This window comes from Cinclus cinclus, chromosome 12 (genome assembly GCF_963662255.1).
Source record: "Cinclus cinclus chromosome 12, bCinCin1.1, whole genome shotgun sequence".
In the NCBI taxonomy this organism is placed as follows: Eukaryota; Metazoa; Chordata; class Aves; order Passeriformes; family Cinclidae; genus Cinclus; species Cinclus cinclus.
The window spans coordinates 13,951,896-13,969,564 of record NC_085057.1 but is presented as its reverse complement, the minus strand read 5'-3'; the positions used below and the strand labels follow the sequence as shown (position 1 = coordinate 13,969,564).

The window sequence follows — 17,669 nt, the reverse complement described above, 5'->3', positions numbered from 1 at the left end:
GGGGAAAAGAAAGGAGCAGTATTGTTACATTTAGTCTACAGCTAGTAAGAAATATGCTTCATAGAGTCCACAAATGTACTGAGTGACTCAGACTCTTAACACCACAAGACATCTTTTGAGACTAAGAAAAGACAGATGCTGTTGGGCACAATTTTTATTTGCTATTCCCAGAGACAAGATTTTCTCGCAGCAGGAGAAATCATTATAAAATGGGTCCACCCTGCTACACTACAAGTTGAACCACATGATCAGAATTCAATCCATCTTGCCTGAAATCACAGAATTTTTCCCTAGTACAGTGTTCCTGAGGGAGAGAACACATCAGTCTGAAAACAAGGCTGCTGGAACTACTGCAGAGACTGCCCACCTTTTAAAGCACAGCTGATGTGCTAAAAACTCGTTTCCAGACAAGGGACCTTTTACTTACTCGTTCATATTCATCCTTGGCTTTACTAAGCATTTCTAGGATGTCAATGGGCCTGTTTTCATTGCAGCCATTGGTCCTGCTGGGACTTTTTCTGTCCTGGGAAACTTGATGCGACCTCTGAGCTTCTTGTTCAACTACTCTGTAAAAGGAAAGGAGAAACAGGATTTAAAAATTTAACTAGAGTTAACATCTTGCAAAAAGCAGTAAAGAAAAAAAAGTACTCCCAGCACATTAACCCATTTTTCTGCCTGAATAAAAGCCTAACACATAGCTGACCAAATTCACACAAGTTTTCATTTGCTACAAGGTTTATACAAGACAAATTGTCAAATGATCTGGGTGATTTATCTCCCATTCACAGAGCACGGATCTGTCTCTCACAAAGTTTGCCTACAGTAAACACTACTATAAAACTTATGTTTAGACATTTTTACATGGAAAAAGTGGACATCCAACCATGTGATACATAAAAAGCACATTTTACACCATAGACTAAAGATACAACTTTTACCCTTTACCTCCTAACATGCATTTTTCCATATTTAGCCAAGTCAAGCCATGTAATTCAACAAAATCTATTACCAAACAGTTCTAGTTTAGGATGAGGTCTACCATTATGCAACAGAGACAGCAGGAAAGAAGAGAGCTGGCTCACACCAGATGTCTCTGGAATCAGCCTGCAAGAGGACTTAGAGCAAGTTACCCCTCACACCCCCATCTAAGGCTCCGGAAAGAACAGCAAACCATTTCCTTCTCAAGCTGCCCTGCAGTCATTCCAATTGCCTGCATTTCCTCTGGCCTCTGGTGCCTATGGTTCACCACTTCTACTCTACCCCTGCCTGCCTCAAGTATCCAAAACCTTCAATTTGAAGGTAAGAGATGCAAGAAGCTGATGTGTACCTGGTCATTTCATTAATAAAAGTAAAAGCAGCATATACTCCTAATCCATATGCAGTTCACAAGATATACATGGCTGTGCAATGCGCTAAAGCTTATCCTCTTGAAATAAACACACACCAGCCTGTAATCCCTTCTTTTTTAAGCCTGCATTAATCAAATATGTTAAGAAAAAACAAGCACTGTAAACAGGACAGAGTCAGGAGCTAGCATGTCACTTGAGAATTCTCATGCTGTGGAACTGATGGCTGAGGGGAGAGCCAAGAGGTGCTATCACAACAATCACAGAAAGTGTCAATCACTCCAGTCTTCAGTTTCTTTGGGTCAGTTAGGATTCAGGTCAAACTCTAGATTTTATAATTATTTATATGGACCTCTATGTTGACATTTCTGAGGAAAAATTAGTTCAAGTTTTGGAAGTTTCTTCACAGTTTTCTAGCTACCAAGCTTCTTTACTTCACTAGAGTTTAGTTGTCATTAGTTGAAAAAGGGTGAGATTTGGCTTTTAACAATTCAATGTTGCTTTCAAAGTTTTTCATCACATAAGCTGGTTACTTAACCAGCTGCTGTTTACTTCCAGCCTTCTCTGTAAGCAGCAGTCACCTGGCAAGGTAACTCACAACAGGGAGGCCAATGTAACCCTGATAATTTCTGAGAACTGCAGCATGTGCTTGTTTGGATGAAGCAGCTCAATACTCCATAAGTGTTTCTATGGTGACACCCTGAGAGAACATTTTGTTCTAGCACCTCACCTGGTCACCCAGTCCCAGCTTAGGACCTCTCCAAACTCAACTCCAAAACTAATGATGAGAAAGAGCAAGGTAAGAGAATCAGAATGCTTTGCTGAGATGTTAAGTGCCAGCATAATTGTATAAAAAATCCAAAAAAACCACTTCAGCTAAAGGGAAGATTCTGGGCAAGTGAAGTCACACGTGCTGCCTGGCAGGCAAAGCAAAGGCTTCACTTCTGAGACTCTTCTTCTGCCTTAATTAGTTGGCCCAGAAGGTTTCAATAAAATGTCCTCCTGTGAAAACAGTACTCACTGAATTCACAGCAGAACACCTTCAAGCAGTGAATCCATTTCAAGAAATGTTTCATAAAATTTCTGAAAAACATTTCATAACATTTTTCTCTTGTTCATTATGAAGTGTTTGTTACCTTTTAAAAGTTTCTTTTTGAAGACTTACAATTCTCATCTAGGTAATTGTTTAATAACTCAAACTCTACCTTCTGCCTTGCGCACCTTACATTTCAATGGGAGTGATGGAATAAAACATGAAACTGTATCCCCAGAACTCTGAGATTCCAGTCTGCTGCCTGTATCTCAGAAGCCACTTTGGGTCTGACTATTGAAACAGAGTAAAACAAACTTATAAACTAAGCTAAAAACAACCTTCCTACCAACTTATAGGTCAGAAGGCAATAGTTTTCTCAAATATTTCAAGCCCTCCAGTTTCCGCCCTACTTCTAGAAAGGTCATCCCTAAATCAATCATCTTAACTTGATACAAATTATTTGTTTCCGAAATCAGGAAGTTTAATAACTCCCAAGAAATTATTTTCATTTCAGAAAATTCTAGAATTCTTAAAAAAAAAAAAAAATCTGTAAATCAAATACCTAAATACCTTTCCTGGGGGGAAAAAAAGTCAACGAATGAAAATCTGTACACTGAACATGCTCTGTGTGCAATCCAGGATTAAATCTTTTTTAAGCAAGGCCTGCTGTTTCTTCCCATTATATCAGATAGTGGAAGAGGCACACATTCCTTCAGGGACACAGTAGCTGCTGTGACAGTTTGTTGAAGAATATCCGGAGTTACAGCATTGAAAATATACCTGGCACAACCTCACAGAAGAGCAGGGGAAGGGAGAGAATGTGAGAAGTGAAGTCTGTGATTACAAAGCCTAATTTACTTTCCTTTTCAAAGATAAGCCACCAAAATATAAATGGATGGCCTGCAATCTTGTTAACTCAGTCTGGCACAATAAGGTCAAGTCAAATGCAGGGAAGAGAATGCAAATCTCCTTGAAACCTTTTATGGTTATGTTTTTAAGGTGCTGAAGTATTATAAAGACAGCACTCTTTCCTATCAGTGATTAAGAAAAACTCACCTTAACAAAAGGGTGCAAATCCAAATTTCCACCCCAAAGGCAAAAAACTACAGAACAAAATAAATACTCTTCAAAGAAAATGTAAATATTGCAAAGCAGCCAAAGGGGTAAATGTGCTTTATGGACTGCTGTGCCATGGCTAGACTAGTCTGCTACCTGATCACATTTTTTAAGACTCCTGAAATATTTGTAGTCCATCATTTGTGCTGCAGCGACTAACCCAGTTCAAAACTAAGTGGACTCAAGGTTTGCTGACTCAAACCCAGATCTGCACTGTAGTTGTGTGTGACAGAATAAGAATATGGTAGAGTTTAAACAGTTCATCTCTCTCACACTTCAAGCATCTAAAACCTAATGGTTTTAGATTAGAAGAGAAAGCCATGTCCTTCTGATGCTCTGTTTATAAAGAGGAGAGGCAGTACATGTTTTGTTATTTGTTTTGGTAACAACATGCAAGAGTCAGTTTCATACTATTATTTTCCATTGATCCTTATAGTTAATCCTTAGATATGGACAAAACAAATAACAGTAGAGTCCAACATAACTAGGAAGAAAAAAGTGGCAAATGGGGTTATCAGGATAAGAAAAAAGAATTTAGAAAGAGATCTCGGTACCAATGTCTGTCATTTGTGTTGTCTCTCAGTGCTTTTGTGCAAAAATAATAATTAAAAAAAAAAAAGCGCCACCAAACCCCCTACATAAAGAAATTAGAATTCAGCTTAAAATACCTATATTTTGACTAGTTTTGATATAATTAAATATTATTATATTTCCATGTAATTAAACTGTGCAAATCTTCAGGATGGCCTGACTGGCAAGCCCTGACATGCTGCTGAAGGCATACAAGACCTAAGAGGGATCAGGAAAGCAGTGTGACAGCAAAGAGGAGCAAACAGAGAATGAGGGATGAGAAGGTACCATGGGCAGTACATCTACTCTACAAGAGTAACCATCAAAAAATCCAGAAATTAGGAACATCAAGCTCTTATTATTTCACAGTTTTGCTAATTCTTCTAAACGCACTATAATTCTAGAAACTTCTACCTAGTTCTCCTCTTATTCTTTAGGCTCTTTGCTTTAGTCAGGAATAATACCTAAGCTTTAAAAAAAACCCCAACAAACCACAAACTCCAAGAAACTCAACCATAAAACCAACAAAAAAATCCCCAACCATCATTTTTATCATTACACTCTCTGCATTAGAAAATCTTTTGCCAGCAACCCTATACAAAATAGAATACAAAATAATACACAGTGCTCACACTTGCTTTCTCTGGAGAATGCCAACTAATACTTCAGCACATTTTTAATCACTCAACTAAAAATTTAATGATGCAGTTTTTTTAAAAACAAAACTGTAATCTTCATTAGTCAAAAAAAAAACTTGTATGAACAAGAATGTTGTATTCCTCCATTTTTAAGAGAGTGAAGAAAAAAACCAGAAACACTTAATAACTTCCAAAAGGCTTACAGAATAAGGCCCCAGTACTTACTTAGCCATGAGTTTTGCTATTCGATGACAGTCATTCTTGTCATAAAACCAAATACTGTAAATTGACACTAGAAAACAAGAAAAAAAGCAAGTGTAAGACAAAAACAAAGAAAAAAGTAATTAACTCAATAGCAAAAAAGTAGTCTATTAGATCTGCAACATATGAATTCCACCAATTTCCACTGAAATACTGTGTGTCACCACCTAATATTTATAAAGTAATCAGAAATAGCACATGTGCAAACATAAATACAATTTCAGTCAGATTAAATGGAAGAACTATAGAATCTTGAAACTATTTGTAAATGAAAGTGGCATGAAAATGTTTTAACCAGCAGGTACCTTCTCACTACAGTTGCAACCTCTTTTTTTGAATTACAGACTTCCTCATTTAAGCTAAGACAAGGAAAATCCATGTAAAGAAAAAAAAAAACCAAAAAACAAAACACTGATTTTTAAATTTGTCAAAGACCAACATTAACATCTGAATTATAGAACGACAGTTCAGTCAGAGCCTCTGTGGAAGGTTCTCTCTCCAGAAGGAAGCAATACCAAAGTTCCCATTACACAGTCACATTCATGGAACAGCTTAAAACTACACTTGTAGTGACCCCTGCTCTTTGAAGGTATCAAGGACAAAGCAATGAGAGCAAAGGGGTTCCAGCTCAGCAAGACAGCCTCATTCTAGCTTTCAGAATAAGTAAAGTTCCACTGAAAGTTTGCAGACTTGGAGCTCGACCACTGAGCCTCCATCAGAGGGAGAAACTGTCAGGAGTGCCAGGAGCTGCTCCTTCCCCAGCAATCCTCCCAAGGGCCTTCAACCCACAAACCAGCTCCTCTCCTCACTTCCCCCAGCTGCACTATTGCCACAAAGCTCCACAACTCCTCTCAGTATTGTACTGAATCCAGCTCACAAGGCAGATTATTTTAAATCTTAATTCATCTGTGAAGTTTGTCAATGCATAAAGAGCTAGAACATCAAAGGCAATTGAACACTTTAGACACGTTACCACTGAAGTATTTCAATGTCTGAAAAAGATTCTTTCAGCCTTTTAAAACTCATCTTCGTACTGCAGTTCATGTCAATTATTTAATGGAGCTGAAATCACTGATTACAAATACACTTAAAGTGAAGGAAAGGACTGTCTAAAAAATTTTACACAACCGTTTCCAGTTACTGGTAGATTTTTATTTCACAGTGAAATTCTTTTTCTTTCTTGACTCACTTTTTTTTCTCTCCACAAGATACTAAAAACCTTCAAGCAAAACCCACTCAAAATTATGTCAAGCCATGGCAAAGAGGGAAATTATTCACCAAATTTCTTCTGGCTCTTTGACTTATCCCAGGTGTACTTTGTTGGGCCAAAATCCCTAAGAAGTCAAGTACACATCACATTTCTAGAAGAATGACCTACAACAAGGTGAAATTCTTGGCTTTTCTTTATCTTATTAAATAACACCCGTACTAATTTGGGTGTTAGTTTCATTAGAGGTTCCACTTTAAGTAATAGATAACAAAGCTTTTCAAGCAGTGAACAAATAAATCAATGCACAGAAGTCACAATCCAATAAAAATGCGTTTCATACATGTAACCAATGCTTATGAAATGCTTCTATGAAACTTTGCAGTTTAATACAACTGGATTTTCTGCTGCACAGAAACCTACAAAGTCACCAGTATGCTATATGACTAAAGAAGTAGCTCATACTTTAGCACTGAAGAAAAGCTCTCTCCCTTCCCTGACCTCATTATCAGACAAACTGCCAAGAGGAGAAAGCTGCTTCAAAAGCATACTTGCTGAAGAAATGAAGATAAGGAACTTATAATAATATCTAAAAGGGAAAATGATAAAAGTCACACTCAATTCTGCCAGAAAGACCACAAGTAGATCCAAATCTCACTTTGGCGTAGAGCATGAGGCACTTTTCCACTTGGTACTGCCAAGCAATCATAGGGAGTCACTGCAGAACAATTTTACACAATATTACAAAGATGCAAAGCAGATTACAAATGAACTCTGGCATTAATGTATGTACAGTCCAACAGGCTGGAATGTTTACCTTCCTCTTCCCAAGAGACCTCCTGTACTGCCAGTTCAGCTCCCTTCCCCAGAAGTGTGTCCCCCAATAGCACTACTATTACTATTTAATATATATTTTCCTATATATATACTGTACTTCCTTCCATACATGCACCTTCAATTAACAACATCCTTACAGCAAAGACAGAGTTGGTTCTTACTGGCTCTTTTAAAATATATTTTTTTGCTATACCCAGCATAAATATTACCTGAACCCTCCTATGTCTGATGGCACCTTTCTGCTGCAAGAGTTTCAGTGAGCAGAAGCCACTCATTCTTCCATCCAGCTTTTCTACACTGAATGCTGAGCAGCATGTTTAGCAATCAAGTAATAGTAGTTTGTAATCATCATCAGCAAATCTTTCAGTAGAAATCAGAATGCATTTTGACACCCCTGAAGTAATGAGTAACCTATACCACAGACAAATCAGGTTTCATAAAACTAAAAAGTCATCCATTTTCTTCATCTGTGTTCTTCTCTGACATACATAATTTTTGTCAGAAACACTGTTTTATCTATACACATAACACTTAACTTCTCTCCAAACTTGTCTGGATCAACCCTAAAAACCTGATTAAAACTGAAATGGGAAAGCAAAGAGCTTTTGAGAGACAGAAGGATTATGGAAGACTTCCTGCTCAAGCCTAACATCTGAATAATACCAAAAGGAAGGTCTTGGACTCTTCTATAATCTGGATTAAGAGTGGGAATAGCCAGGAGTCACTGTGAGACAGAAGCCTCACCTAAGGCAATATACAATGAAGCTGCATTCCCAAATTGTAGTTTCACTTCAGCTCTTATTTTAAGTAAGCAGCAAGAGGCAGTGCCCCAACCCTCACACTGCCACAACCTTGTTAGCCCACTGTACCCCCAAAGGGCCCCTCTCCCCTATGTCAGCTGGGTACATCTTAGTCCAGACCAGACCCTTGATCCTGGTTTCTGCAACAGGTTCACAAAAGGCCACAAGAAGCTTGGGACACACAGGAAGGGAAAACTTAGAATGGAATGTGTGCCAGAGGAAGTGCACAATGGACTCATCAGCACTGCCAGTTTCTCAGTTCCAGGCACTGACACTCCCTTCCCCTAGGCAGTGTAGCCATTTGTATAAATACATCTTCAACTCATTCAAAGAGATGATTTGTTTAAAACTTCCCTTAATTATCTGGAAGAGCTGGTAGAAAGGAAAGAAAAGTTTCATATTACAGGTCCAATTTAGATGTTGCCCTACAATGAAGCAAAACAACTGGAAGTGTCTCAAACTCCTGAACGAAAAGTGCTCGTATTATGAAATCCCTCCTATAATGTAACCGTAGAAAACAACAATCTCACTTCCATAAAGAAAAGCACACATATGCATCATTTTACACTTCAAACAGAGTCTAAGGCAAAATGACATGAAGCTCTCTCTCTTAAAGCTTGCATTTCTTCTAGGAGCAATGTCAGCTGAAATGCCACCTCAGTCACTCAGCTCTAGATCACTGACATTCTTCATATTTATTTCTTACGTGTAGTTATTAGCCTACTACAGACTTATAAACCATTAGCATGAATGGAAAAAGTTCCTCCCTTCTCTACTGTTTTGAATACCTGAAGCCATTTCACAAATATATCACACAGCACAATCCCACTAGCAGGAGCATGGGGTAATTCAGCAGGTGCCAAACAACATCCAAGCTCAGGAACACTTAAACTAACTGCCATCTGAGTATTACATGGAAGTAGAGGGATTGCTGCTTTGCAACCCAAACCACAGAAGAAAGCCTCCTGCAGTTAAGAGTACCATCGTTCAGGTCAAACGATGTATTTTTAGAAACTTCTTTACAGTTTTCAATCATTCCTCCCTTCCCCTGGTTTGCTTTGCTTCCTCTGCTATGAAGATATGAAGAACAGGCTCCTTTCTTATCTCAGACTAAACCAGTGGGTTAATGTGCTTGCTGGAGAGCCAGGCAGCCTCAGCAATCACAAAGATATGTTACACTTAATGGAACATGTGTGATAACAAGAGACTTCCCGTACCAATTTTGAAACCAGTCAGGAGTTCTCTGAAACACTTCTAATGCAACTCATTTCACTTCTGCTGTTCAGGATACAAGTTTTCGTCAACAATACAACAAGCCTAGAAGACAGCACTTTTAACTGAGTTTTCCACTTAAATGTATAAACTCTCCAAAATCCATTATTTTTGTGTTACTAACTCTTACCTTGGACAGGAATAAGAAGCAAAGAAAAAAAACACCACACTGCCACAAACAAAAAAACCCACAACAAACAAGGACCATTTATTTTAATACCCAACCTTTATGCTAAACATCTGTCTTTTCAGCACCATGGAAATCAGCCTGCCTGACCTCCCAAGTGAACTGGCTTGGATTAAAACCCCTTTTAATCAAGACCAACACCACCGATACAAAGAAAAAGTTATAAATGAGAAAGGCTCAGAAGAATCTTTCCTGCAGACTTTAGGAGGTAAGTTCACCAGTGCTTAAAACTTGGACTAATTTTCCTCAATTATTAAGCAAACTATTAACCTACAGCTCCAGATCCTCACATTACAGATTGAAAGGAAGTACTGAATTTCAGACTGCACTGTTATTACTGTTACCGGCTGAACTGTATGCATTTTTTAAAACCAGTTTGACATGCTTTCCACAAAACACAGACAAAAGAAAACAAGCTTAGGTTCATTTAAAAAAAAAGTCAATGGGCTTCAGTATTTCATGAACAAATACTGTGAATTCTCCAAAGAATGTGTGTGTGTCCAGAGGGAGAGTTCAACAAGGATCAAATATACCCAGCAATACCTATTCCTGACTAAGGAATAATAAATGGTACATTAAGTATGATGTATCTTCTCAAAATTTTTACCTTTTAAAGAGCAATTCTAAATTTAAATATGTTACAGTAAGTCAAACAATCTCTTCAATTTTGAAATTTCTTGATCTTCTCATGTTTGGAGATATTTGCTTTCCTTAATTCTTTGTAACAGTGAAAACAAGAATACCTTTCTTCTAATTACCACTGCAAGTGGTATAATGTCTTACAGCTTCTTAGTCACACTCTTATCTTTGCTTCAGGATCTTATGCCACACAAATAAGCAGTGTGAGTTTTGGGGCAGTGTTATATCCAACTTTTTGGGTTCGGTATTATTTTGGGGTTGGAATCACATCACGTAGCCAGAAAAATTTTGAGAACAAAATATGTGTGAGGAACGATTTCCACATTAAAAGCTGAAATATGAAAAAGGTAGGACTGGACTGGGGGGAAACCTCAGAGAATAATGAAAACCAAATTGACCCAAGTGTCTTCCATTTCACTCAGAGAACAGCAAAAGGCAGATATAAGAAAGGCACTGTATCTGTTCTCCTTCCAGAATGCCCATGAAGTTTCCTTTATGCCCCACCCTGCAAAAATGGGAGGACCCCCTCCCCCCAACCAGGAGCTGTGAAAATCAGTGATTTCTCATGAGAATAAAATGGCAATTACGTAGTCTTGGTCTAAGAGTATGAAAATTCCTCTGTGCAATTGGATAGAGAATCTCACATCTACGGCTTAAAGTAAGTTCTGATATGCAGCAAACCAACAATTCTTTAGTATGAGTTTAAGAAGAAATCAAACTACAAAAGAATAGTAAAACCCTACAAAATATTATGATCTAGTATGACAGGCAAATGATTCTTACAGCCTCCAGCCAAGCAAAACTGAAGTTTATAGACTGCTTGCAAAGTTTCTCACATAAGTCATTAGCAGCTCTGCACGGACTGCAGTAGGTTATTGCTGTCCTCAGAACAGCTCTTGTGCTGCTGAAGACAGAAACACCAGAGGTCTGATCTGCTGCACTATCTTCTTAAGTCAAGACAGAATCCCAGAATAAAGTGAAAATATGAAGTCTAAAACAGTAGTATCACACTGAATATAAATATTGTTGACATGGAACCTTCCCCAAATGCATAATTTTGCTTTTATCATCTTCTACTGTTTCCACCCTGCCCTGGTGAAGCACAAATCTCTATTTGTTACTGAACCAGTTACAACGTAACTACAGAGGCACAAAGTAGGTTTGTCTCTGCCAACAGCATTATTAAGACTTCAGGTTTTTACTGGATGGTCTGAGCCATCACCCATCTGTAAGCTAAGCAAACAGAGTCAGCAGTTCCATCACTCAGCAACCTTAACAGGGCAACTTACTCATAAAGGGTTTCTAATGATGACAGCAGATTTCTTCAAAGACACAATAAAAGCCACTCTACAAGACACAGGGCTGTGTAAGAGGAAGCTTTTCCTTACACAAACCAGCAGCACATCCTCTTTCAGTCATTAAGGGATCTCAGAAGAACTTCACCTTAAGCCATTAGAGACACACGACATTAAGCCCTTGGAGATACACATTATAGTAACCAGTGGCTTAAACCTCTGATTTGAATTGGTTCCAAAAATGCAAAGGTTTTTGATGCCAGCAGGCAACTGAGTGGAAGTGGAGATCCTTCCGCATAAAGAGAACTTGGACAAGAATTCCCTGATCTACCCAGACAAACTTAACACACACCTGTTAAAATTTGTCTGAAAATTCACAAATACTATGCAAATAGAGATAAACAGTTTTAACACTATTTAACCATATTTTTTTTTTCTAACTCTTTCAGGGGACAGAAAATTGGGAAAACCTTAAATAAGCAAAATAATCCAAAACAAAACAGCTTAATGCAAAACGTAAAGGAGTTAGTGGTATGGAAATGCATACCACTAAAAAGGAATATATAAGGAATAAAAAGCTTAGAAGCCATAATCAATGCTTTTAAACTTGTATCTGAACAAAATGAACATTCTCAGAGGACACAAAAACTCATCTGCAGCTTATTTGTGGCACCTGAGAAAGTAACTAATGGCACATTAACTGCACTGGACATCTTCAATTTGCAATCACTGAGGACAGGATGGGGTAATGAAAGAAAGGATAGTTTCTGACCAAAGTCAGTGGCAAAGAAACAAGAGGGAAAAAATGCTCCTGATTACTTCAGAATGCAATTCCCACATCCAGTCTGTAATTTTTTCATTGCTCAACTTTGTATGAATTCCTCCCTTCCTTGTACTATTCTATGTAATCTCTATCCTAAACCCATGAGCCTCCCACAGATCTTACACACTTGTGTCCCACAGGAAAAAGAGAGCTTTTATCAACGAAAGGAAAACAACTGGCTTCAGGGGTTTCTAATGATTACTCACAACCTATACCTTCTCTGATGACAACCACCTGAAGGGAGGTTGTAGCAAGGTGGTGCTTGGTCTCCTCCCAAGTAACAGGCCAAGAGTTGTGCCATCGCAGGTTTAGCTTGGATATTAGGAAAAGTTTCTTCATGGAAAGGGTTGTCAAGCCCTGGAACAGACTGCCCAGGGCAGCGGTGGAGCCACTATCCCTGGAGGTATTTAAAGGATGTGTGGATGTGGCACTGAGGGAGGTGGGCTAGTGGTGCAGGGTTAACCATTTGGTGTGATGATCTTAAAGGCATTTTCCAACCTAAACGCTTCTGTAATTCCTTCCCTGAAGTGATCCTCTAGTCACTGTCACACACCATGGTGATTCTACAGCAGCTCCTGCTTCCTTGTATGATCAGTTCCAACAAATAAATCAACTTCTTGCTTCCTTTATGTCACCAACCTCACAGCTGCAATTCTTGCCTGACACCTTAAGATCCATCCTATCCTTATCACCTCCATCTACAGCTCCTCTTCCTTCCAAACCAGGCAATCTGCTTAAACACCCAACTCAATACAGTACTTTCCCCAATCTGTTGCCAGTCACTTCCCCAACCTCCTAGACTTTTCAACTTACTGACCAATTTTGATTTTTTCCTCTTTGTGACACTTATGGAAGGAAGACTGTTAAGATTATGAAACAGAGATGACCACGTGCCTTAGGCTGTTATGTGCCACCATGATGGAATCAACAACTTTTTTCAGATCCCAGAGGCCTTCCAAGGGAAAAAAAGGAAGGGATTAACATTTAACTGGTCCATTAGGTACATCAAAGCAAAGCCAAAGCATCTGTAACTCAAGGGAACAGGTTTAGGAGGGAGACGTATTTAGATTAAACTTATCAGATCATTAATTAAAGACCAGAGCAATATTGCACTTTGGTAGTCTATTCTCTTTTTAATGAAAGCGGGCAGTGATCATAATATAATAGAACAACTAACTACTTAAGTAAATTTAGCATTGGAGACAGAAAACATCATCAGGTATTTCAGTGGAACCTGCTCCATTACATTATATTTGAAATGGACATCACAGTAATCAGAAAATTGAACCTGACATTTATTTGGATTAGAGAAAGTTATACTCACAGCTGGCATTTCTGTAGAGAAGAAAAGGTTCATGGAGCTGAAACTCCAAATCTTTATTTACTGGTTCAACCAGGTTGTGCATATTCAGTCGATTCACTATTGTAAAACCATGATAAGGAGAAGCTGACCTATTGTGTCAATTAAAACAAAGCCAAGGATTAATACCTTCATCAACAGAAGTAATTTTCTGAAACCATGTTATGAATTAATCTTCAAATTTCCATTGCTTTATTACGTGAAGCTTTAGCATTCCTGAAGCTCTCACAGTTGCTTTTCTATGCCATTTCTTGGCATGCCATCTAATTTCAATTTCAAACTACATTTACCTCAAAGCAGGATTAGGATTAACATTACAGTTCTACACTGTTAAACTGCTGAATCAAAGATCTGCCTATGAAAAATCTATTCAAAAAAACTAGGGCAGGTCCTCTATTAAAATGCAAATGTATTCAATACTTGACATAAGATCGTTTTGAGGCATTTTAGAATTTTTTTATTAGAGGGAAAAAACCAAACCAGTTACACAGCACCAGTACCTTACTGTAAATAGACATGACAATAAAAAAAAAGCTGCTGTCTTAAACAGCACTAAGTACACTTGCAGGAGGAACCATAAACAGCAATTTCTTCCTAAAGCGAAACTGTGGAAATAAGGACTTAACTCAGTGTCCTGAAAGTAAATTATTCCAAATTGTATTGCTTAGTGAAGCAATTTTTATTGATCTAGATTTTTGCTGGACACCAGGTGGAAAAAGAAAACACAGAGCAAGCACTGAAAGTTCAAGATAGTTTTAGACCTGTTTTCTCTTGCTGTATGAATGTCCTGTCAGCTGTGCCTGTAAGCTGATGTACAATCAACAACAGCAGCACTATGAAAGGCAGACTAAAAATCGGACACAATTAGCTGGTAAATATAAAGATTTCTGTAACAGTGTGGCCACCTTTACCTAATGATTGACAAAATCTGTCAAGGGCTTCCAGTGACAGGGTAAACAACCATTACCATCACAAGCAAGTGTCTTAATGCATCTCACAGAACTTGTTTGAAATCATCAACTAGTGACATTGAGAGCTTTTGCTTTGGGTCTTATTTCGATTTTTTTTTTTTAAATTTGGTTCACTTTCTAAGTATTAACTTTCTAAGTATTTCCAAGCTGGGAGCTGAAGTAACAGGAACTTCCCTACATAGGGCCCAGGATAAAATATTGTAATGACCAAATTATGACAGTCTGCTTCAGGGTGGCTTAAGTCTGCATTACTTCTATTTCTTACCTTCAACAAAGTGTTATTTCATTTAGATTTTTTTTGTTTGCCTGTAATTTAAAACTTGAACTCATGACTGATTGTATGTGTGGGCTCTTCTCCAGACCCTGTCTACCTATCCTAGAGAACTTATAGAAGAAATTTCCATGGTTTTGATGTGGAATTAAATAGCCCCCAAAACCAAACACAATGAGATTTCCAGTTTTTGGGCAACTTCATCCATTTACAAAAATTTATGCCACATTCCAGGAGTAAATTAAAACACATTATTTAATTTCTCATCTCTATTGTTTTCATAATCAACTTTATGGATTTTAGGAGACAAAGGGAGACTTGGCACTTAACAAACTCAATGCATTAACAAATGCTATTGGGTTAATAAAATAAGACAAATAAACCAGTTTTTGATGTGGGTACATATGCAGCATTCAAGTTTTATGCTTTCTCAGCAGTACTTGTAGGGGCTTTTGACAGAGTTATTCACCCATGTGCAGAGTTTATTCTTTTTGAATGAGTACACAGCAGTTAATTTTTGGACAAGCAAAAAAAAATGAGCATGAAAGCTCTGAAGGAAGTCATCTGGAGTTTGTTTTCTTAAGGAAGGAAAACAAACATCACTACTGCTACACCGCGCCCGCCCCCACCCAGAAAACCAACCCAAACCAACCCTTACCTTTTATACACAAATAAGGTCCCTTCTATGTCGGTTTTCTCCTACAAAAGGCAACAAATACACTTCAGGCATGTGCTTGTTCACATAGTTATGAAGGTTCTGGACAGTGTTTTAATTACAGAGACTTACAATATCCTTATCTTTCCGTAAGGTTTGACATCACAGGTCTAAAAATATGCTTATATATTTTCAGAAACCACCAATTTTTTATTTTAATTAGAAAGATTAGGAAGTTAAATCCACTTCCAAAAGACTTTGCTCACTCTCTCAATTTGCTGATGTGATACATACACAGTGTTTCACAACCTTCCCATGCTGATCCTGACGGGGCAGACTCCAAATATCAGAGAAATTTTGTTTCTGTTTTATTCCAAGGACAGCAACAACAGCACAGCAAGGCAGAACTATGGGCCATAGCTCTGCGTCAGATTCCAGCTTCCAGAGCAACCCTCACCACGGGCTTGTGACCCAGGAGCGCAGAAAGGCAGTGCAGCCCCAGGGCTGCACGGGACAACGTGAAGTTCCCCGTATTCCCATTTTTATTACTCTGTGATGAACACGGTGGTAAAGCCAAAATTGTCTTTTAATGCAATGACGAACACGTATATATCTTGAATCCCCCTCTTCCCGAATCAGGGCTCTGCGCAACAGGCACGAGCAACAACAACAAAGTACGATTAAAAAAGAGAAAAACTCAATGACCACCCTATGCCAAAGCGCCCTCCAGCCCCAGCACTGCCGAGTAGGGAACGGCGCTGCCTCCCCGAGCGCACAGACGGCCTCGCCTCTACCTCTTCCTCATCCTCCTCTCCTCTCTCCTTCTTCCTCCTCCTCTCCTTTTCTCTCCCTCCCCCTTTTCCTCCACCTCTTTATCTCCTCTCCCTCTCGCCTTTTCGTTTCCTTCGCTCTCTCCTCTCTCCCAATACAAGCGCGGAGAACGCGCCCAAACCCCAGACTTGTCCCTGGGCGAGCGCAGCCCCGCGCGGGCCCCGTGCGGACGCGCCGGGCCAGGCGGCTGCCGGGGCGCGGGCACGGCCAGGCCAAGCCCGCCCCGCCGGACTCACCCACTCGTTGTCCTTGGGGCTGAAGCTGTAGAGCGCGACCTGGCCGGTCACGTCGGCGATGCCGGTGATGAAGGGGTCGTGCCGCCGCAGGGCCGCCAAGCTCATCTCCTGCCCCGCTCTGCCCGCCGCCTCCATTTTGGATCCGGGCAGCCCCGCCCGCGGACCGGCAACAGCCGCGCTGGTGCACCGGTGCACCCGGCCCCGCCGCCGGCTGGAGCGCCCGGCCCGCGCCTGCAGTTCCGCCCGCCGGCCGGGACCCGCCCCGCCCCGGCCCCTCCCCAGGTCCCTTCTCGGGACCCGCGGCCCCTTTCCCGAGTCCCTCCTCTCAACCCGGGACCCGCGGCCCCTTTCCCGGGTCCCTCCTCTCAACCCGGGACCTCGCGGCCCCTTTCCCGGGTCCCCGCTCCCCCCTCGCAGCTCCGGCGACCGAGGCCTTGCAGGGCTGTGGGCTTTGGGCCGACACGCGTGGGCAGGGTTGAGGGCTGGCCCTCGCATCTTGCTGTTATTTATTTACGCCATTAGTAATCCAAAGACTCCGGAGATCACTGCAGGATGCCTTGTGAAGTGTGATGAGCTGGGTCACAGGCTCAGGAATTATCTTGCAGCACTTTGAGGGTGATGCTGTTTTCTCCCGTCATTTTCTGGTATATCAGTATTTCGGGGTCTGCAGTGGGATATGGAATTTTCAGTATTTTAGAAGAATTTGGGCTTTAAATATTTATTTCAGGTATAGTAAACATCCAGAGATAAAGGTACATAGGACATATGAGAAGTAGAGTGCTATGTAGTACATATCTATGTTTGCTGAAACAAGAACAAAGTAACATGCAGTGCACTGAGGTTTTTACTGCAGTTTTTCAACTACTGGTGATTTTAGGAACAGGAAAGCATAGAATACTCATCAGGGCCAAGGAGTTAATTACTTCAAAGATAAGATCATTCAGGTTCAAGTACCTTTGTAGCATTTTGTGCAATCTGACAAGAAAAAAACAAGTCTGTAAATTTCTGAACAAAATATTGTTTGTGGCAAGCTTCTGACCCTCCTGAGAATGTAGAGAATGTGTGCTATGCTCTCTATTACTGCAGGTCATGCTGCTCTTTCTTTGTTGCAGGTGGACAAACTTCTGATTTTAATACAGCATTACAGGGTAGTCCTCTCCCATGATAGCTGACATTAATGCACAAACTATAAACAAGGATCCAGCGGTTGTGTGGTTCCATGAAAAGTCTTTCTGACAAGAAGTGGAAATACCAAGTTCCAGTATAATATAATTTTTTAAACTGTTAAGTTTTTGGGGCAGAAAAATAATGTGCCTGTTTT

General features: G+C 39.8%; 1 protein-coding gene across 2 annotated transcripts in view; it reads right to left on the bottom strand.

Moving 5' to 3' along the window:
- The window catches only part of DCP1A (decapping mRNA 1A), a 31,924-nt gene extending 15,441 nt beyond the window's left edge, over positions 1-16,483 (bottom strand). For both annotated transcript variants that reach the window (XM_062500742.1, XM_062500743.1), the window contains exons 1-5: positions 16,349-16,483; positions 15,285-15,325; positions 13,349-13,476; positions 4,929-4,995; positions 428-566 (exon numbers count right to left, since the gene is read on the bottom strand). In XM_062500742.1, the coding sequence (XP_062356726.1) occupies positions 428-566; positions 4,929-4,995; positions 13,349-13,476; positions 15,285-15,325; positions 16,349-16,483 (510 nt within the window). The remainder of the gene's footprint in view (positions 1-427; positions 567-4,928; positions 4,996-13,348; positions 13,477-15,284; positions 15,326-16,348) is intronic.
- Between the last annotated feature and the right edge of the window lie 1,186 nt (positions 16,484-17,669).